The sequence below is a fragment of the Equus asinus genome, chromosome X (genome assembly GCF_041296235.1).
Source record: "Equus asinus isolate D_3611 breed Donkey chromosome X, EquAss-T2T_v2, whole genome shotgun sequence".
Lineage (NCBI taxonomy): Eukaryota > Metazoa > Chordata > Mammalia > Perissodactyla > Equidae > Equus > Equus asinus.
In genome coordinates, this window is record NC_091820.1 from 771188 (window position 1) to 794302 (window position 23115).

Sequence of the window (23115 nt, forward strand, 5' to 3'; positions counted from 1 at the left end):
CAGCTCTCCTTCCTGTCTCATGAATCACAGTGAGCCCAGAGATGGGAATCCCCAGTTTGTGGGCGCCATCTTGGATCCAATGGACCAAGACACTGACGTGCATCTTCTCTCCTTTAAACATACGGCACACGCGCAAGCATTGCTCAGAGAGAACTCAAAGAGACTTGGAATCAGGAAAGACGGGAGGGACGTGCACACGTGCCTCAGGTGGAATAAACAGGTAGAGTACTACGGGATTCTCTACGGGGTAGAGTTGAGTATCCTTTGGTCAGGCAGGTGCCGGTTGCAATTATCATCACTCAAGAACCAGCAGGCAGCAGATGCACCTGCTGGATGGGGCGTCCAAAGGTTCCCGTGTGAAGATGCGTCTCAGAGAGCCCTGGGCACTGGAGACGGACACGGAATGAACGCGGGTCCTGATTTCACAGAGATGCGATCAACCAGCACGTGCCAATGCCTTCCCTTGTAGATGCCTACGCCGAGCGATGCTGTCGTGGTGGCATGCTCGACGCCATTGCTCACGCTGCCGTGAGGACCAGAAATGTCCAAGAGAAGTGCAGGGATCAGAGACCTCTCCCGCTCGGTGCACTTGCACCGCCCTGTCCCTAATCCCACAGGAGGGTCTGCGGCCCAGCCCGTGAACACCAACTCGGACCAGGAAAGAGAACCATTCGAGGACGCAAGAGTTACCTCTGTCATTCAAGGTTTCTCCTTTTATCTTCCTCACAGCTTCGTCGGCTTTGTCCTCGTTATTTCCCGCTAAAAAGGAAAAGAAAAGAGGCAATTATGGGGAAGGTCATAGGAACCTGGCAAACGCAAAAAAAAAAAAAAAAATGTTTTCTTGAGATGCAAAACGCGATCCTGAGACGTGCTCTGTGGGGGTTTCTGCTTTTGTTCCGGTGTTGAAATTGGCCGTCAGAGCAATTCTGGCCGATCCGACCCCTCAATTTAAGACCCATTTTCTCCAGCCTGGATTGGTAAAACGGATGCATTTATTCGACATTTGACTTTGCAGTGATTACGGGGATGGGAGGCGCCGGGTGGCACGATTCACAGGTGGAGGCCGAAAATAACACACCTTCCTAGGCGCCACGAGCCATCCCTCCTTAACAACCGGACCTGAGGCAACCTGTCAGCTTCTTCGCAGGGGGAACCAAGCCCCAACCCCCTGCACGGGTGGGTCCTGGGAGAGCTTCGATGGAAGGGAGGTTAGAGGAACCAGCTGAAGAACCCAGGCGTGGTCGTGAAAGGAAAATATGGCCAAGGAGGTCTTTTCGGGGGTGAGCTGGAAGGAACGTAAAAACTGTCACTGCCTTGAAGAAGCTCAAAGTTGCAGACATCAAGGAGACGCCTGCAAAAGCAATTTGCACCTTCGCTCCCTTAAAGAAACAGAACGCTACACAGTGATGGGATTTTCGCTTGGAGAGTTCTTCCTGTACCGGGGAAGCGGGGGAAGACGGCGTGGGAGGGATCACCTGAAAGCTGTCCTCCATCTCTAAATGTCCTAAGCATCAAAGACAAAAAAATATATTCACGGTTAAGCTGGGGCCGTGGACATGTAGGAGCTTATTTCCGGAATCTGTGCAATTTTGAAATATTAAAATAGCCATCTGATACTGGGTTGTGCCTCCAGCATTGACCATCTTGGCATCAAGGGCTTCCTGGTGGAAGCTTGGATGACGTGAGAGAGGAGTTCTATGTTCCTGAAAAAGACATGAGTGGCCAGGAGGGCCTGGGGGTGCGGCCATCGGGACAAACTGGTCATCGTGGGTCGACGTGCAGCTCACTCTGCATATGCCGGCAGTCATGACCGGCATTGTCCGAAAAGTACGCAAGGGGACTTTTTTTGGCAAAGGTCATCTTCAGCAGCTGCCTCCTCAGAGCTGGATATGGAATTCTTGACCCTATGCACGTGCTAGAGTCGCAACTACATTTACTGAGTGACTACTGCATACTGGGAAATAGCTGGACCACGATGGAAGAAGCTGGGCACAAACACCACGTGTCTGCCTTCTGCTCACCCTCTGTACTGGGGGGCTAAGTTTTATACGTGCACACGTCCTACTGACGGCCAATACAAGGGTTAAGGGGCACCAAGGTATTCGGAAAGGGCAATCTCTCAGAAACAGATCCACTCCCTGTAGACCGTACTCTACCAGATTTTAAGCATCTGCAAGAAGAAATATGACTTCCCTTGGTTAAAATATATATATATATATGTATATGTATAAAATATGTATCTATCTATCCATCCATCTATCCATCCATCTATCTATCCATCCATCTATCTACCTATCTATCCATCTATCTATCTATCTATCCATCTATCCATCCATCCATCCATCCATCCATCTATCCATCCATCCATCTATCCATCCATCCATCTATCTGTCCATCCACCATCCATCCATCCATCCATCCATCTATCCATCCATCTATCCATCCATCCATCTATCCATCCATCCATCTATCTGTCCATCCATCATCCATCCATCCATCCATCTATCTATCTATCTATCCATCTATCCATCCATCCATCCATCTATCTATCTATCCATCTATCCATCCATCCATCCATCTATCTATCTATCCATCCATCCATCCATCCATCATCCATCCATCCATCTATCTATCTATCCATCTATCCATCCATCCATCCATCTATCTATCCATCTATCCATCCATCCATCCATCTATCCATCCATCTATCCATCCATCCATCTATCTATCCATCTATCCATCCATCCATCCATCTATCTATCCATCCATCCATCTATCCATCCATCTATCCATCCATCCATCCATCCATCTATCTATCTATCTATCCATCCATCCATCCATCTATCTATCTATCTATCTATCCATCTATCCATCCATCCATCCATCTATCTATCTATCCATCTATCCATCCATCCATCCATCCATCTATCTATCCATCTATCCATCCATCCATCCATCTATCTATCCATCCATCCATCCATCCATCCATCTATCCATCTATCCATCCATCCATCCATCTATCTATCTATCCATCCATCCATCCATCCATCCATCCATCTATCTATCTATCCATCTATCCATCCATCCATCCATCTATCTATCCATCTATCCATCCATCCATCCATCCATCCATCTATCTATCTATCCATCTATCCATCCATCCATCTATCTATCTATCCATCCATCTATCTATCTATATGCTGAATTGAAACCATGGCCAGCAAGCTACAGACCTAGGACCCAATCTCGCTGGCTGCTCAATGTTGAAAAATAAAGTTTTATTGAAACACAGCCATGCTCATTTCTTTAAGTATTGGCTATGGCTATTTTCCTGCTATCAAGGCAGAGCTGATTGTCCTAAGAGAGACCTATGAAAATATTTACTATCTGGCCCATATCAGAAAAAATTTGCTGACCACTGCTCTAAACCTTAAATGACCATTCATTAATAACTGTGAAGAAAGAAGGATTCCCAACGAAAGTAATCCTTTGAAACAATAAGAACTCTGATATTGTGAACAGAGGGGAGAATGAATCGTGGATGTATTCACAGCAATATGAATGTGTTTCAGTTGTCCTCAAGCCATAATTTCAATTCTCCAACAAGTAACTGACTATTCTTTAAAAATTAGTAGCTTTGGGATTAAGAAATTTGAAACTGAATATACCCCCATCTCCGATAATATGCTTGTGTCCAATGACAATGTTTCATTCAGTGACCTGGAGTCAAACTGTCCTGCAAAATGAAAAGCTGTCACTCTCAGAATACGTCCAATTATCCCTCCAAAGACTCATGGAGGAGGCAAGATTCTATACTTGATTGGATTCACCGAGAGGATCAAAACTGTGACACACCGTGAAAGTTCAAACACAGACACCAGGAGCTCGGTGGGAAAGAAGACACACGTGGGTGAGGATGTGGTGTCTACTTTCTGTTTAACTCAAGAAAAGAAGAACGTTTGGCGGGGCAGTTGCTGTTCCCAATGCTCAACAAACATCACCAAAATGAGGGAACAATAGTCTCGGCTCAGTCTTCTCATGCGTGGGTAGAACACACTTGCTCGCATGTTTTCCCCGTATTGCGTCTGCATACATACTGCTCATTCAACCAGACATCATCATGAGCTATGAAACTATACCTCATCCTGACTTAACCAAACTGGACCTCACCATGACCTACCCAACGAGACCTCATCTGACCTACCCACTAAAATTCCTCGTGACCTAACATAACTAGACCTCACCATGAAGTAATTCATCAAGACCACATCATGACCTCCCGAACCAGACATCATCGTGACCTGCACGACTAGACCTCATCACGACCTACCCATCTACATCTCATCATGAGCTAACCCGTCGAGACTTCATCATGAGCTACCCAACTACACCTCATCATGACCTACCTTACAAGACATCATCAGGACCTACCCAACTAGACCTTGTCACGACCTACCCAACTAGATCTCATCATGACATACCCAACTAGACTTCATCATGATCTACCCTACTAGAGTTCATCATGCCCTACTGAAGTAGATTTCATCATGACCTACCCAACTGGACCTCGTCACGACCTACCAAACTAGACTTCATCATGACTTAACTCAGCTAGACCTCACCATTACCTAACCCATTAAGAACTCAACATGACCTACCCAACTAGATCTCCGCAGGATATACCCAACTAGACCTCATCATGACCTACACAAGTAGACTTCACCATGACCTTCTCAACTAGATCTGATCAAGACCTGAACACCTAGGCCTCATCATGACCTACCCAAGTAGACTTCATGACCTACCCAACAAGATATAATCATGACCTACCCAGCTACATGTCATCATGATCTACCCAACTAGACTATATCATGACGTAACTCAACTAGACCACATCATGACCTAACTAGATCTCATCAAGACCCACCCAAATAGAGCTCATCATGACCTACACAAGTAGACTTCATCATGAACTTCTCAACTAGATCTGATCAAGACCTAACCACCTAGGCTTCATCATGACATAACCAATTGGACTTCATGATGACCCACCCAACAAGATAAAATCATGACCTACCCAACTAGACTTCATCATGACCTAACTCAACTAGACCTGGTCATGACCTACCCAACTAGATCTCATCATAACCTACCCAAATACAGCTCATTATGACATACCCAACTAGACTTCATCATGACCTACCTAACTAGATGTCATCATGACCTACCCAACTAGACTGCATCATGGCCTACCCAACTAGACCTCATCAGGCCATACCCAACAAGACCTCATCATGAGCTACCCAAGCAGAGGTCCTCATGACCTAACTTGACTAGACCTCACCATGACCTACCAGACTATACATCATCTGACCTACCGAACTAGAGCTGATCATGACCTAGTAGACATCATCATGACCTACCCAACAAGACTTCACGATGACTACACCCAACTAGAGCTCACCATGACCTACCAAACTAGATCTCATCTGAATCTACCCGACTAAACATCATCATGACCTAAGTCAACTAGACCTCACTATGACCTAACCCATCGAGACCTCAACATGACTTAACGAAATTACACCTCATCATCAGCAATCTCACCAGAACTCATCATGACCTATGCAACTAGACCTCATCAGCACCTAACCAACTAGACCTCATCATGACCTACGAGACATCATCTAACGTACCCAACTAGACTTCATTATGACCAAACTAAACTAGATCTCACCACGACCTAAACCATCTACACTTCATCATGACCTACCCAAGTAGATATCATCATGCCCTATCCATTAGGGTCCATCATGACCTACCCAGCTGGACTTCATTGTGACCTTCCTAACTAGACCTCATCATGAACTACCCAACTAGACTTGATCATGACCTACTCAAGTAGATTTCACGATGACCTAACTCAACTAGACCTGACCATGACATACCCCATCGAGACCTGATCACGACCTACCAAAATAGACTTGATGATGTCCCAACTCAACTACACCGGACCATAACCTAATCCACCTAGACCTCATCATGACCAACCCAACTACACCTCATCAAGACCTACCCAATTAGATATCATGCCCTACCCAACTAGACTTCATCATGACCTACACAACTGGACTTCATCATGCTCTACCTAACTAGGTCTCATAATGACCTACCGAAATAGACTTCATCATGACGAAACTGAACTACACTTCACCATGATCTAACCCATCTAGACCTCATCACGACCTAACACACTAGACATCATCATGACCAACCCAACTAGGCTTCATCATGACCTAAATCACCTAGATCTCACCATGACCTAACCCACGTAGACCTCCTCAAGACCTACCCAACTAGATCTCATCATAACCTACCCAACTAGACCTCACCATGACCACATAACTAAACTTCCTCATGACCTACCCAACTAGAGCTCATCATGACTTCAACTATCTAGACCTCATCATAACCTAAAACACGACACTGAGGCAAAAAGAGAAATGGGACTCTTCTTTGTATCCCAACGTTGCCTAGTTTCGCTACTAATTAAGAAGATGAAGAAGATCACTCGGCTGGAGGAGTCGCAGGTGCAGAAATAAGCACTACTAGATGCCAACCCTCCCCCTTTGCTCAGACTGGGAGGTGTCTCCCCATCCTGCTCCCCCAGCATCTTTGCACTGCTACCTCAGGTCCAGCAGGCCCTCCAAGGAGACCTATCGCTCTTCCTATTTGAGAGCCGACATATCTTTGATCAAGTCATCCCAAATATTGGCAGAAATCCAAGTCATGGCAAACCCTGGAAAGTTTATCACGCCTTTTGCGCCACAACAGAGGCCCAACCCAACATGGAAAATCCAAATCGGGGGTTGGAAGCCATCACCATCTCCAAGTTTCCCAGCTAACTCTCAGAGTCCCCCTCCCCCCGCCCCCACCGCTCCCATGCCCTATCTCCTTGATTTGCTCATGAAGGTGCTAGAGTTGATAGGAAGCTCCAGAAATATACCCTCAGGTGTGTTGCCCTCTCCCACAGGACCTCCCTGTCTGCAACCAACCCATCTTCATCCAGGGGGAGTTAAGGGCACTGATAACGTCGGTAATTTTAGGAGTTGTCAAAAACTTTTAACATTTCCACGTCTATGAAGAAAGTGGACTTAGACACATTCCTGAAGCAAAGAACACTTGGATGGGGAAAAAGAACAATGAAGCAGACCCAGAAGTGATCTACTACTCCGAAAACTCCGAAAAACATGGGCGCCATTCTACAGACCCCGTCATTCATGAGAGAAAGACGCCCATTTGAGGAAGGGGATCACTGTAAGAAACCACACTCTTTCAAAAAAGAATAAAACAATGATTCAAATTTAAGAAGAGGAGTCTGATTTGGTTACTGGACTGAGCAAAGAGCTGGGTGCACCCACGTGAGCCACAGCCCTCTGAGGAGAGCAGAAGGCCACACTGGCCAGAACTGGGGTCCCCTGTCTGGGTCAAGACACCCCTGGGGAGGTCCCACATGGAACCCAGAGGGTCGGTGAGCTTTCATGGGGAGGAGTTGACAACATCGCTGTGGTTGACCGCCAATGGAATGGATAAGACACTGAGGTGAGAGCAGGATCTATGGCTTGGCCACCCACAGAAACCACAGATCTGTTCATACCAGGGTTGAGTTGTCGAAGATGACCCAAAATAGAATTGATGCTCATGGTAGCTCCAAATCGTAGAAGTTACTCAACTCACCAGAAGGCCATACTCCTTGTGGTCTAAAGATTGAACGTATACGATTACGTGGCAAGTTTGTGTTTTTCTTACATATTTTTCCATCTGCATTTTGATATAATTGGTTTATAATCTTATGGACTTTAGTTGGCATTTTTAGGTGTCACCCGATGCCAAGGAGCCCACAAACCAGAAAAGAGGAAATCCAGGTGTGGACCGAGCTTGTCGGGACGCTGGAAGGAGTGAGATGCACTTGTGTTAAAAACCCCAGCCCCAAGTGTCGTGTCTGATCCGTAATCTCCTTCAATAAATGATGGCGCACAAAACAAGGAGGAAAAATGGGAGAAAGATATGAATCGATCATGAATAAATGAATGCCCTTGGGTAATGTTCTAGAAAGTCTTACGTGGAAGTAATCTTGACATCTAAATCGATACCTGTAGTATGCTTTTTATAAAAACAGACATCATAAAAGTTATTAATTAATGGCGTCAATAGTGGGCATAACGAACATTAAGTTGTTTTTTTTCCCCCAAAGCCAATCTCACGTCATTTTTGCCAGCTGAGTGAAACTTCCGCGCCAGGTAAGCAATTGGCTGGGAAGATTTTGAACGGTCCCCTCTTCCCCAGCTTCTCATTTTCCAAGAGAAGTTAGGGACCAAGACAAGTGATTAAAGAGATTTTCAAAAAGAAGAATGGAAAATACAGAGTCCACAGGGTACAGCGGTGGAAGAAGCTTCTATTTTAAAAACCTGTTTAGATTCTAGCATGGGCTGAATGATGTCTCCCTAAAATTCACAGGTTGGAGTCCTGACCCCCAGGACCTCAGAATGGGGCTGTAGTTGGAGATGGGTCTTTGAGGAGGTGACGGAGGTCAAATGAGGTCACGAGGGCGGGTCCTGATGCAATAGGACTGGGGTCCTGATGAGAAGAGGAGATGAGGACACAGACAAAGTAGAAGTGGAAAAACCATCACCTATGATAACGTGCATGCCCAGTCTCGCCAGATACTTGGCCGTCGAATAGCCAATTCCGTCGGTCCCTCCGGTCACTATAGCCACACGGTCAGGTTGTGGGGAGAAAACTGCGGAAGAAGAAGAAGAAAAAAACACACGAAGGTCAGTTTTCAGAGCAGAATACACGTTTGTAAGAACGGAGTCGTAAGAGAGCGTGTGATACCAACGGGAGTCCCGGTTCAGTATTCGCGGTTCAGTATTCGCGGTTCAGTATTCGCGGTTGGGTTCCTCTTGGATTCCTGTAGGCTCGGGATGCGGGACTGTGGCACGGTGGGTGAGCCCTGAGTCATTAGGGCCCGGTCAAGACACCTAATAAACTCCTGCCCATCCCCAGCGGCGGCCTTTGCAGGAATATGCTGCCAAGATGATTTGCAGGCAGGTCCAAACGACCCACACCATGGACAGCTGTGGATGCGACCCCTGGATAAACCCTCTCGGGAGGCGCTGGGCAGAATGCATTTCTCAGTTTGTGTTGGAAACATAAGATTTATTATTATTCAGGTACGACGAGGCCAAGAGATCCGGAGATGAGCGCCGTTGAACGGTGAGTCTGTTCCTCAGAGCTCCCAAGAGATGGGGGCCTGCCACGGCATGCAGGGCCACACGGGGACCCACCAGAGTCGGTCAGGAGGCAGAGGGAGTGGGGAAAAGCAGACAAGAGATTTTATTGGGATTTGCACAGGAAGGAATGGGGAAGGCAGGGTGAGCAGGCTTGGGATGGGTTAGTGTGAATAATTTCAGCAGGTTCTGGAGCGTAGGGGCTGTCCCTAGTTCTCTGGTCCTGATCCCCGGAAATTAGGGCAGGGGGATGGTGACGCAGAGCACAAGAGCCCCGTGGAGGAGCAGGGTGGGGTGTGGGGTCTGGATTGGTGAGTTTGCATTTTAAAGGCATGCTCCTGGGTGAGTTGCTTGCTATCTGTAGGAACCAGCTACCCTCGGGAGCTTTAAGAAACGATAAAGGTGGCAAAGATGGACTTTTTTTTAATAAAACGGTGTTGAGATACCTAAATAGATCTATGGAAAAACATAAAACGACACCCATACCTCCCAGCACCCCTCAAAATAAAGGGAAAGAAGTTAAACAGCGAAAATATGAGAGGAAAGCAGGAACAAATTTATTCTTAACCTCAGAATAACAAACGCCTTCCTAATTTTAAGTCGAAATTGAGAATAAGTAGATAAATTTCACCACTAAAGAACGTTTTACAAGGCAAAACAGTAAACCACAAGCAAAGTCGAAAATGAATGATGAATGAGGAGGAAATCTGCAATGGTTATCAAAGGGCTATTTTCCTAATATGTAAAGAGTTCTTAAAAATCAAGAAAAAAAACGAACCCCCTAGAGAGAAAGTCAGCCAAAATAACTGCTTGTATAAAAATACACCCAAGTGGCCAGGGGCCGGGTTGGATGCACTTATTAGAAAATCCTTCCAATAAGTGAGGACAACACACGCCTCCTTTCAATCGTCACCCACCACCACAGTCAGGCATTCTGGTTCATCAAACGAAAAAAGAACCGTATAAAAGAAAACCCTGACAAGGATGCTGAGACACCCACAGTTCCCCAGAGGCTCCGAGGACACTCCCGCCCCGGTCCTGAGATCCATGTTTCCCAGCACAGCGTCCATCAGAAAGAGCGGGGTGTCCATCCCCTGGGACAACACCACAAGGACCCCAAATGATTCCGTCAGGCTCCCCACAAAGTTTCCAGACACCGAGGCTTGATTCTGTTCAAAGGGATTCCCACCCTCCTTTGGGTTTGGTTCCTGGGAAGATGCACAGCATTCACGACAACACTGTTCCCTTAGGGTACTGAGGTCGTGTGGAAGCATTCCAAGATGGTGCCCCAGGGAAGGAGAAGATGCAGTTCAGTCTTCCACTTACAGATGAGAGACGGGGAGGACCCAAAGTCCAAGAGCGAGGGGAGGAGCGTGGGGGTCCCAACGGGGTGACCGAGGCCCCCACTTCCCAATGGGCTTCTGCACAGTGCGCATCACAGCTTCACGTCTCATCCTCTGGGCATCCACTGTCCCTCCTGGAAAGGCAGGGGGACCTGTTCGGAATGCATCGTAAGCGCTGTGCAGCGCCGACTGTATACCATGAGGCCAGATGCGCCCTCGAGTCTCTACCTGGAGGGACCATCCTACAGCTCCCAGGATTACCAAGAAGAAGATGAGCCGTGCTGATGGTTCACCTCAAGGCAGGGCGAAGGGGTAAAACCTAACAGTTAAAACATCACAGACTAGGGGCCGGCCCCCACAGCCGAGAGGTTAAGTTCGCACGCTCTGCTTCGGCAGCCCGGGGTTCACTGGTTCGCATCCTGGGCCCAAACCTACACATCAGTCATCAAGCCATGCTGTGGCATCGCCCCACCCAGAAGACCTAGAATGTCCTAGAATTAGGATACACAACTGTGTACTGGGGCTCTGGGGAGGACAGAAACAAAAAGAGGGAGATTAGGAACAGATGTTCGCTCAGGACCAATCTTACTCACCAAAAATCAAAAAAAAAAAAAAATAGCTAAGATGAAATCTAATATGGAGAGATCGCCTAATAATCCATCTTGCAACCTTGTTGTCCTGAAATGAATAAAATGTTTAAAAAATAAAATAAAATAGATGATAATAATAATAGGCTAGAAGAGAGGTCCCTAAACTTTCTCGGTTGACAGCACACTCACTGCCCAGCAATTTTTTCACAGCCCTGCTAAGAGTGAAAATAAAGTAAAATATATATATGTGTGTAACAAATATATTATAAAGTATAATATGTAATAAAATGTATTTATGCAAATATAAATGAAATACATATTTCTATTTAAATATTTGATTTAAATGCAATAAATATTTATATTATAAATACACTTAAATATTTATAAACATATTTTATTTTATAGATGTAAAAAATATATTTATATATTTGAAACGCTAAATATTTTATACATTTATTTTAATATATGAAAATAAATAAAATAAATATAACGCATTATTTAATAAAATGAGTAATACAAAAATAAATACTTTTATTTTAATACAAATATATAAAATGTGTAATATATTTAAATATTAAATATCTAGTATGTATAAATAAATGCTAGAAGTAAACATAAAAAAAATTGATACCAGAGCTAAAGAATCCTTTCCGCAGCTCATTAGCAGACTCAACCCAATTGAGGCAAAAAAAAAACAAGGAAAGTTTAGGTCAATAGAAATTACTCTAGGGGCCGGCCCAGTGGCACAGCAGGGTTCACCAGTTCATATCTCGGGTGCGGACATGGCACCCCTTGGCAAGCCGTGCTGTGGTGGGCGTCCCACGTATAAAGTAGAGGAAGATGGGCACGGATGTGAGCTCAGGGCCAGTCTTCCTCGGCAAAAAAAGGAGGTTTGGCCGCAGATGTTAGTTCACAGCTAATCTTCCTCAAAAGAAAAAAAAAAAGAAATTACTCTAGCTAAAATACAAAGAGAATTCTGTGTGTGTGTGTGTGAGGAAGATTGGCCCTGAGCTCACATCTGTGCCCACCTTCCTTTATTTTATGTGGGACGCCACCACAGCGTGGCTTGACGAGCGGTGCTAGGTCCACACCCGGGATCCGAACCTGCCGACCCCGGGCCACCAAAGCGTAACGTGCGAACTTAACCACTACACCACCTGGCTGGCCGCTAAAGAGAATTTTTTTTTTTTTTTTTTAAAAAGGGGGAAAAAAATAAAAGCAGAGCTTCCAAGAGCGGACAGTATGGAGCGGTCCAGGATGCACAGCACGGGCCTCCCAGCAGGAGGAGAGAGGCGGGGCGTCTTTTAAGAGCTGGTGGCGGAAAACTCCGCAGTGGGAGTGAGGACACGAGAACCACGAGCCGGAAGTAATATTCCAAAGGAGTTCGCGGATTCCTGAGACGGGATGGGCGGCTGAGCGTTTGGTGACGGTGGGGACGCGTTCCGACAAGCGCGTCCTTAGGGGATGGCATTTCTTTTTTTTTTTTCTTTTGAGGAAGATTAGCTCTGAACACCACAGTCCACTTACACAGACCTGGACGGAACAGCCGACGACACACCTAGGCTGTCTGCCACTGACGTACGGGACCACCCCTGTCTACACGGCCTGTCGTGGACCGAAACGCCACGGTGCAGCGCGTGACTGGACCTCATGACGGTGAATGCACACTGCCTGCTCCCAGGATGTCTCTCATTTCACGTCTACGCAGGCGGGGTCCACACCACTGCAGAGAAACCCCCCCGGGACGCCCCAGGACAACCGGACGCTCGCACGCTCAATTCATCTCCCTTTCTTCCTAGGAGGCGAGTTGGACACGGGCCCTCGAACTCAACCACCATGAGATTTAAAAAAAAAAAAAAACAGAAAAAGAAAAAAAACCCGATCGAAAAATGGGCAGAGGAGAGGAACAGATGTTTTTCTCCAACGAAGATAGACAGATGGCCGACCGGCACGTGAAAAGATGTTCAACGCGCCTAATTATCGGGGGAAACGCAAATCAAAACCACAAGGAGGTATCACTTAACACCCATTAGAACGGCGATAATCACCCAGATAAAAAATAACAAATGTTGGAGAGAAGGGAACCCGCATCCACTGTCGGTGGGAACGCAAACGGGTGCAGCCACTGTGGAACACAGCAGGGAGATTCCTCCAAAATCTCAAAAGAGTCATCCGATCCGGCTATGCCATTTCTGGATATTGACACAAAGAACATGAAAACAGTAATTTGAAAAGATGTTTGCACCCCTCTGTGCACGGCAGCATTATTCACCGCAGCCGAGATGTGGAAGCAACCCAAGTGCCCATTGACTGAAGATTGGATAAAGAAGATGCGGTGTATGTATATATATATATATATATATACACCATGGAATACTAGTCACCCAGAAAAAAGACAAAATTGTCCCCTCCACAACACGGATGGACCTGGAGGGTACGACGTTAAGTGAAATAAGCCAGACGGAGAAACACCAACGTCACATGATTGCACTCAATTGTGGAAGCTAAACAGACACATGGACCAAGGGAACAGATGGGTGGTGACCAGGCGGAGGGCGGGCAAAAGGGAGAAAGGGGCACGGGCCTGCGGTGATGGATAAAAACTAGGCTATTGGTGGTGAGCGTGATGCCGTCTACACAGAAACTGACAGATGATGCACAGCTGTAATTACACCATGTTATAAACCATTATGACCTCAATAAAATAATTTAAAAAAAATCTTAACTGGCACAAAGGATAAAAGGTCTCGTGCAACAAAAAAAACCCCAACTAGGTGCCGATGGCCGTCCCGTGGAGCTGGGACCCAGCTCAAAGGGAGGGAAGTCCTCTGTGAGCTGAGCAATCGCCTCCAGCAAGCGGGAGAGAAGGGAGCTGGGATCTCGGGCCGGACAGACGCCAAACCAAGATGGCGCAACGGCGCGATGACAGCTCTTCCTGCAGCCGGAGGATGTCACATCCGCCTCGGGCCGGCGTCTCCACGACGGGATCAAGTCGTGCAGATGGCAGACAAGGCACGGACCCCACGACGGATGGCAGGGGGAGGTGGCCAGTGGGTCCCGCTCCACCGGATGAGCGTGCGTCTTGTGGGCCACCGCCAAGAGCCATGACAAGTCCCCCCCAAAGCAAGAGAGACAAGAGGTCCACAGGCCACCGGGCAGAGGACGCCTCCAACGACCAGGGCGGGCTGCGTGTCCTCTTCTGCGCGACACGGTTGATGATGAAGAATAGACATCCTGTGTGATTCCAGCTCTAGGACATCCCGGAAAAGGCAAAAGTGCGGGGACAGGAAAGAGATCCATGGGTGTCAGCAGTTGGGGAAGGAACAGGCACGGCACAGAATATTTTAGGGTCGTGAAACTATCTTGTAGGATAGCGTAATGGGGGACACAGGGCATCAAGCATTTGTCCAAACCCGTAGAATGGGCAGCACCAAGAGCGAGCCCTCGTGGCAACGATGGGCTCTCAATGACGACGATGACGTGTCAGTGGAGGTTCATCCACTGCAACAAACGTCCCCGCCGGTGGGGATGCTGATGGTGGGGGAGGCCGTGCCTGGGTGGGGGACAGGCTTATGGGAACGCTCTGTGAGAGAGATATACGTCTCTGTATTAGTCAGGGGTCTCCAGAGAAACAGAGCCCATAGGATCTAAATAAATACCGAGATAGACCCACAGGCAGATATCTAGACAGATAGCTAGGTAGGTAGGTAGACAGATGATAGATAAATGACTGATAGACAGATGATAGAGAGAGAGATGGATGGAGAGATGATGATCGATGATTGGTAGATGATTGATAGAGGATTGATAGATTGATAGATGACTGATATAGATCATACATAGATTATTGATAGATGATCAATAGATGATTGATATACTATAGATACATGATTGATAGATGATAAACGATTGATTGATAGACGATAAATACATGATAGATGATTGACTGATAGATGATAGATACATGATAGACGATTGATTGATAGATGATAGGTAGATGATAGATGGACGATAGATACATATTCATACATTATTGATTGATAGATGATTGATAGATAGATGATAGATGGATAGATGGATGGATAGACAGACATCCTATTGGTTCCGTTTCTCCGGAGAACGCTGACTGACGCAGGGTCCTATAAGAAAACCCCACAGACTGGGGGACTTACACAGCGGACAATCCTTTCCCACAGTTCTGGAAGCTAGAAGTCCGAGATCACGATGCTGATTTTGTGTCTGGTGAGGACCCGCTTCCTGGTTCCCAGACGGCCGTCTTCTTCTCCGACCTCCCGTGGACGAGAGAGAGCTCTGACCTCTTCTCCCTCCACACATGAGGTCACCGATCCCATCACGGGGGCTCCACCCTCCTGACCTCATCATCTAACCCTCATCACCCCCAAAGGCCCCACCTCCTAGCACCATCCCACCGGGGGTCAGGGCTCCACACGTGAATCTGGGGGACACCCTCAGGCAGCCCCCCAGAATGTGCATATACCACCTGGTCCCGAGGCGTCCACACAGGGAGGTCAGAGGGGAAGCAGAAAGGGCTCCCTGCACGGTCACCTCCCGTCCCATCGGCGGTCAAGACGTGCCTTCCTCTGTGTGCATCGCGCCTCACCCCGCCACCATGACCCCCGACTGTGTGTCTGCACCGCCCGGCACGTCATCCCCTCCCTCGTCCCAACTCTAACTCATCCCACGTCCCCACCAGAGTGGTCAGGAAAGGAGGACACGGCCGGCGGGCGGGGGGCACGTCCAGCCCAGCAGCCCGAGCCTCGCCGGCCTCTCCAAGGGGGTGTCCGTCATGCCAGACACCCGCCGTGCAGCCTCATTGCTGACTTGGGCACCTGCACCCCGTGTCCGCTCCGTCATCCCGGCCGGGCTCCCTCCCAAGGCTGTGCAGGGCGTGCAGCCACAGACGAGCCGTACGACAAATGGCCCAGCACGTGACAGTCTCAGATGCCCGCAGGAAGGGAGACGACCCCAATGGCTGGACTCCCAGGTCTTCCCCGTCTCCGGAGCTCCCCCTCCATGCCCCACGTGGAGGACCCCCATCTGGGCTTCAGACCCCATCCAGGAAGGGGCTGCTCGTCAAGGAGGCCCCGCATCCCCAGGCAGGCCGGCGTCCACTCTGCCCATCTCCTCCCTACAGGCCCCGTCTTAGCGTCCACTGCGGCCTGGGAGTGTTGGGGTCTGCTGACCTGGCCCTCAGGGGAGCCCTGCAAATCCCGGGGCAAGTGTGCACGAAGCGGCTGCAGCCACAGCAGCCGGCCAGGCAGACAACCGGGCGCTGGGTCTAGGGCGATGCTCCACCCAGCTCTGCAGGGCGGGAGGCCGGAAACGGCCCATCCTCGGACGCGCCCTGTGACGCGAGGAGGTCAGACTCCAGGGATCCCACGGCTCCTTCCAGAGGGTTTGACAGAGCGGGCAGGAGTGTGCTGCATGACGCCTCGATCGACGACAGCCATCCTTTAAGGGAGAACCAGTAACTCCCGGGATTTCAGGTAAAGAGAATAAAAGCCACTCAACGTGTCTTCAGTTTAACCATGAAGGATAGGATGGAGGGATGGAGGGATGGATGGGTGACAGATGGATTGATTGACAGAGAGACGATAGATAGATAGATGATAGATAGATAGATGGATGGATAGATAGATGATAGATGATAAATAGATGATACAGATAGATTGATAGATTTAGATAGAAGATAGATAAATACATAGATAAACAGGTAGATAGATGATAGATTGATAGATGATTAGATAGATGATAAATAGATGATACAGATTGATAGATATAGATAGAAGATAAATTTACAGATAATAAACAGGTAGATACACTGATAGATTGATAGACAGATGATAGATACATAGACAATAGACGATAGGATAGATGGATAGATTATAGATAAATAGATAGATAATATAGAGTTAATAATAAATACATAATAATAGATAATACATACATAGAGATAGATTGATATACAAGATAAATACATAGATAAACACGTAGATAGGTTGACAGTAGATAAATAGATGATAAATAGATGATATACAGATACATTATAGACAGATAGATGTAGATAGAATATAAATACATAGATAATAAACAGGTTGATAGATTTATTGATAGATGACAGATACGTACATGATAGATTGATAGATGAAGACAGACGACAAATAAGTAGATAGACGATAGATATACAGGTAGATGATTGACAGATGGACAGACTATAAAATGGACTATCTACATAAATAGGATACAAATAGGATCTATAGAAATAGGATCCATTCCAGCCAGCCACGGAGTCCCATAAAGCTGAGGATGTACACAACACACGGTCCGCCCATCGGGTGAGACGCTGGCCCGTGAAGGACAGCGCTGTGTCCTCAGTACCAAGCCCGAGGCAGGACCTTCCCTGCCACAGCTCCTCCCCCATCACCGCCTCATTTCCACGAAACCCCAGCCATGATCCTCGCAGGAACAAAAGCCCCATGAATCCCCATCAAGCACCACGGCACAGACCTCCAAACATTGGTGGGAGGGGGACGGGGGTGGCGATCGCCACATCATAAAAACTCCCAGGAAAACTCCTCTTGCAATGACATATCCAGAGCCCGCAGGGTTCCGTCCTTCTAACAGAGAAAGGGACTGCCCGTTTCCCCGAGGAAACAGCTCCTAAGGAATATGCCGCCCCCAACCCTGCAATGCGCCGTCTACACCTCCTGTCTCCCGCCCCGTCATGGAGAAAATCGAGGGAGCACGGGTCAGTCTGGAAGGAGAGCAAATCGCCCTGCAAAGATGTGGGCAAGGCTTCCAGACCTGACTTTAAGCCAGAGGTCTAACTCTGGAGCAGATCTTCAAAGAATCTCCCCAGAAAAAACAAAAAAAAGAAAGAAAAGAAAAGAAAAGAAAGGCAAAGCACCCCCACAGAGGGGCCCCACGGAGCCCCCCAACTTGGAGAAGGATGATAAAGCTCTGCCGTGCACAGGCACCCACCCCAGGGAAGTGGGGGGGAAATGCAGACTGCACATCCCAGGTCCCCGAGTCTGCATTTCTGGCCGGGCGGTGGCCACGGGCCATCTCTAGGAGAAAGGAAGTTGCCGACCGTGCAGGAAACTGAAGGGTCAGGACCCGGAGCCGAGCACGTCTGGGACAGCCAGGTGCAAACAGGACTAAGCTGCTGGGCCCCGGGGTGACGGCCAGCGGGGATGGCAGCACAGAAGGGCCCGCAGTGGCCACCGACAGGGCTGCAAAACCAGTTCCAGCGGCCGGGACGGCTGCAAAATGTCCCAGAGTTTCTCCTCTGCAGTGAGCACCGTTACAAGGAGGACGACGACCCCCAGGCCCCAGCTCCCGCAGGCAGAGAATTCCAGCTCTCGCCCTGGGATCTGTGCCGAGTGCACCCCGAAACGAGAAAAACCAGCTCTGGGAGCAAATGCAGGCGGGGGTCTTGGAAAATGTAAGGGTCCCTTGTCGCTCTGTGTTGCGGGGCGGCCGGGCCGGGCTCGGAGACCAGGATGTCATTTCACAGACATGCTGTGACCCCGGCCTTCCGCGCAGCAGATGCGAATACAATGCCACAAGCCGGGTAACTGAAAAGAACCCGGCCGGGAAGAAACGGAGCGCGCAGTGGGGGTGCAGACAGAGAAATGACAAAGAAACGGCTTCCGGAAGCAAGGGTTGAGGGGCGGCTGGGAGAAGCTGGGAATTAGGTTTGTGTGAACGTTATTCATATGAAAATAAGTCCGTGGGGCTCTTGTTACAGCGAAAGCTGGCAGTGATCTGAACTCAAAAGATCCTGCAATAACTGAGGATCGGATACAGCCTCAGTTTCCCGCTTTCCCAGAATTAACACAAGCAGAGTAAGACAAAGAAGGACAGGGCCAGCCCTGTGCCTGAGGGGTTAAAGTGCTACAGGGTCCACTTCGGCAGCCTGGGTTCGCGTGTTCGGATCCTGGGCACAGACATGTTCCATTTACCAACCAGGCTGTGGAAGCATGGAATACAAAAAAAAAAAAAAAAATAGAGGAAGATTGGCACAGATGTTAGCTCAGAGCTAATCTTCCTCAGCAAAAAAAAAAGAAAAAAAAAAAGAATGAGAGACCCTCCCCCCCCCCAAAGGCCTGGCTCACTATGGGGGCGTCCACGTCTGCAGGAGGCCAGCGTGCATTCTGCACCTGCAGCTCGACCCAGCACCTGAAGGCCGTTTCAGCATCCTCCCTCAAGAGAAAGGCTGTCCTGTCCTATCTCGAGGGAGAACGCAAACCTCGTGAGCTCAGCTAAAGGAGGGAACACGGAACCAGGCTGAGCTCCTCTCCCACTGACGCGACCGTTTCTCAAACCCAGGGAACCGGGTGGATCCAGAGGTCATTCCGGAAAGGATGAGGAAGGGGCAGAAAATCCCCGGGGTGGTCCAGGATCCCGGAAGGGCCAGCTCTAGCCCTCGGCCCTATTTTTATAAGACCGGGAGCTGAGGATGGAGCTGACGTTTATCAACGAGCGGTACGTTTCTAAGTGGTTGAAAAAACTCGAGATAAGAGAAATATTGCACGGCCCGAAAATGATAGGAAAGGCAAACAGGATGCTCGGCGTCCGCACGGTTTTACTGGCGCCCCGCCACGACCAGGGAAGAGCGTCAATGGGATCGCACCGTCCACGCGGCCAGTAGTAGTTGCTCTCTTATTGAGCAAGCTGGCTGGTTCCTGCCCCACGTGTCTGGCTCCGATGGGAAATGACATCAAAGGGGACCGAATATCTATGGCCCCCAAGAACCGAAGCCTGAGACCACCCCACCCCAAGCCCGGAAATAACTCCCAGAGGAAAGACTCGAATAAGGGAAATAGGAAGGAATAAGGAAACGCTGCTGTGTTTAAGTGAAGGTCGTGTGAGAGTCTGTTAAAAAGGCACAGGTCTGATGAGGTTTCACATAAGCGAATGTTTGGAGCTCCTCCACATACGACAGAGCCCTTTGCAGAAAAGCAGAAGCTGGCAAGGCCAGGATTCGAGGGGCAGCGGCCGGCCTCCCCCCCGCCTCCCCCGGGGCCACACTGGAGAATTGGGGGCCACTGGGACGTCCCGAGGTCAGGCACTCTGCTGTTTGCCCCTGTGCTAAAAAGAAACCTTTAAAACCTCCATGGATCACAGCATCCATTTATGATAGGGGAAAAAAAAAAAAAACTCTCAATAAAATGGGGATAGAAGGAAAGTACCTCAACATAATAAAGGCCAGAAATGTTCAACCCACAGCCAACATCAGACTCAGTGGGCAAAAAGTGAACGCCACTCCTCTGAAAACAGGAACAAGACAAGGATGCCCTCTATCACCACTCTTATTTAACATAGTACTGGAGGTCCTGGCCAAAGCAATCAGGCAAGAAAAAGGAATAAAAGGAATCCAAATAGGGAGGGAAGAAGGGAAACTCTTGCTGTTTGCAGACGACATGATCTTATATATAGAAAACCCCAAAGAATCCACTGGAAAACTTTTAGAAGTAATCAACAACCACAGCCAAGTTGCAGGGTATAAAATCAACATACGTAAATCAGTAGCATTTCTATACCCTAATAACAAACTAACAGAAAAAGAACTCAAGAATACAAGACCATTCACAATCGCAACAAAAAGAATAAAATACCTTGGGGTAAATTTAACCAAGGAAGTGAAGGACCTATATAATGAAAATTACAAGGCCTTTCTGAGAGAATTGGATGACGACATAAGGAGATGGAAAGACATTCCATGTACATGGATTGGAAGAATAAACATAGTTAAAATGTCCATACTACCTAAAGCAATCTCCAGATTCAACACCATCCCAATCAGAATCCCAGTGACATTCTTTACAGAATTAGAACAAAGAATCCTAAAATTCATATGGGGCAACAAAAGACCCCGAATTTCTAAAGCAATCCTGAGAAAAAAGAACAAAATGGGAGGCATCACAATCCCTGACTTCAAAACATACTACAAAGCTACAGTAATCAAAACAGCATGGTACTGGTACAAAAACAGGTGCACAGATCAATGGAACAGAATTGAAAGCCCAGAAATAAAACCACACATCTATGGACAGCTAATCTTTGACAAAGGAGCTGAGGGCATACAATGGAGAAAAGAAAGTCTTTTCAACAAATGGTGCTGGGAAAACTGGAAAGCCACATGTAAATGAATGAAAATTGACCATTCTTTTTCACCATTCACCAAAATAAACTCAAAATGGATCAAAGACCTAAAGGTGAGACCTGAAACCATAAGGCTTCTGGAAGAAAACGTAGGCAGTACACTCTTTGACATCAGTATTAAAAGGATCTTTTCAGACACCATGCCTTCTCAGAGAAGGGAAACAATAGAAAGAATAAACAAATGGGACTTCATCAGATTAAAGAGCTTTTTCAAGGCAAATGAAAACAGGATTGAAACAAAAAAACAACCCACTAACTGGGAAAAAAATATTTGCAAGTCATCTATCTGACAAAGGCTTAATATCCTTAATACATAAAGAACTCTCACAACTCAATCACAAAACATCAAACAACCCAGTCAAAAAATGGGCTGGAGACATGAACAGACATTTCTCCAAAGAAGATATACGGATGGCCAATAGGCACATGAAAAGACGCTCATCATCGCTGATCATCAGGGAAATGCAAATCAAAACTACACCAAGATATCACCTTACACCTGTTAGAATGACAAAAATATCTAAAACTAATAGCAACAAATGTTGGAGAGGTTGTGGAGAAAAAGGAACCCTCACACACTGCTGGTGGGAATGCAAACTGGTGCAGCCACTATGGAAAACAGTATGGAGATTCCTCAAAAAACTAAAAATAGAACTACCATACGATCCAGCCATCCCACTACTGGGTGTTTATCCAAAGAGCTTGAAGTCAGCCATCCCAACAGTCCTGTGCACCCCAATGTTTATTGCAGCACTGTTTACAATAGCCAAGACGTGGAAGCAACCTAAGTGCCCATCGACTGATGATTGGATAAAGATGGTGTATATATACAATGGAATACTACTCAGCCATGAAAAAGAACAAAATCGTCCCATTTGCAACAACATGGATGGACCTCGAGGGAATTATGTTCAGCGAAATAAGCCAGATAGAGAAGGACAATCTCTGTATGACTCCACTCATATGAGGAAGTTAAAAATGTGGACAAAGAGAACAGATTAGTGGCTACCAGGGCAAAGGGGGGGTGGGCACAAAGGTTGAAGGGCTGTAGCTACAACACGACTGACACAATAATGTACAACTGACATTTCACAAGGTTGTAAACTATCATCGTCTCAATAAAAAGTTAAAAAAAAAAAAAAAAAACCTCGATGGATCATTCCCTCGAGCGCCTGTCCTCAGCCCACTTGCTCTGAAAATAGTTAAAATAAGGAACTTCCGCAGACGAGGCAGAGAACACACCCACGGCGCCAGATTATGACTTTGCAGCAAGATGGAAGCATCGGATAAACGCAGACCGGCGGTTTCGAGGAAGCAGGACAGGACGCCGGGCAGACGGAGATAAGAGAACTCCGTAACAGCGAGGGAGTGGCTTTGGGAGGAAACGGTCCACACTCACGGCCCAAAAAGGCCCAGTTCATAAAACCATTTGCCTCGTCCCGACGCCCAACGGAAAAGCAAAATGCAGTATTTCTGCTCCCAGACGTCGTCTCACCAGCTAGACCTTTCCCCACGCAGACATTTGGGTGCAAAAACGTCCAGAAGTGCGTCGTACCCTTTATCCACTGCAAGGACCCAAGGAAAAAAAGCACAGCGGGCTCATCCTCGGGGGGTCCCGGAAAACCCGAAACGAAAACAGCTCCCTGGTGGTTGCAGAGTGGTTCAAACGGCGAGCATGATTGACACACGTCACACCCATCAATT

General features: G+C 47.6%; 1 protein-coding gene across 4 annotated transcripts in view; it reads right to left on the reverse strand.

The window, feature by feature from the left end:
* DHRSX (dehydrogenase/reductase X-linked) overlaps positions 1 to 23115 on the reverse strand; it is a 129799-nt gene that overhangs the window by 96539 nt on the left and 10145 nt on the right. For all 4 annotated transcript variants that reach the window (XR_011499607.1, XR_011499605.1, XR_011499606.1 and 1 more), the window contains exons 2-3: positions 8693 to 8800; positions 691 to 759 (exon numbers count right to left, since the gene is read on the reverse strand). Coding sequence is in view for 1 of the 4 variants with exons in the window: in XM_044768239.2 (XP_044624174.2) it covers positions 691 to 759; positions 8693 to 8800 (177 nt within the window). In the remaining 3 variants the exon portion in view is untranslated. The remainder of the gene's footprint in view (positions 1 to 690; positions 760 to 8692; positions 8801 to 23115) is intronic.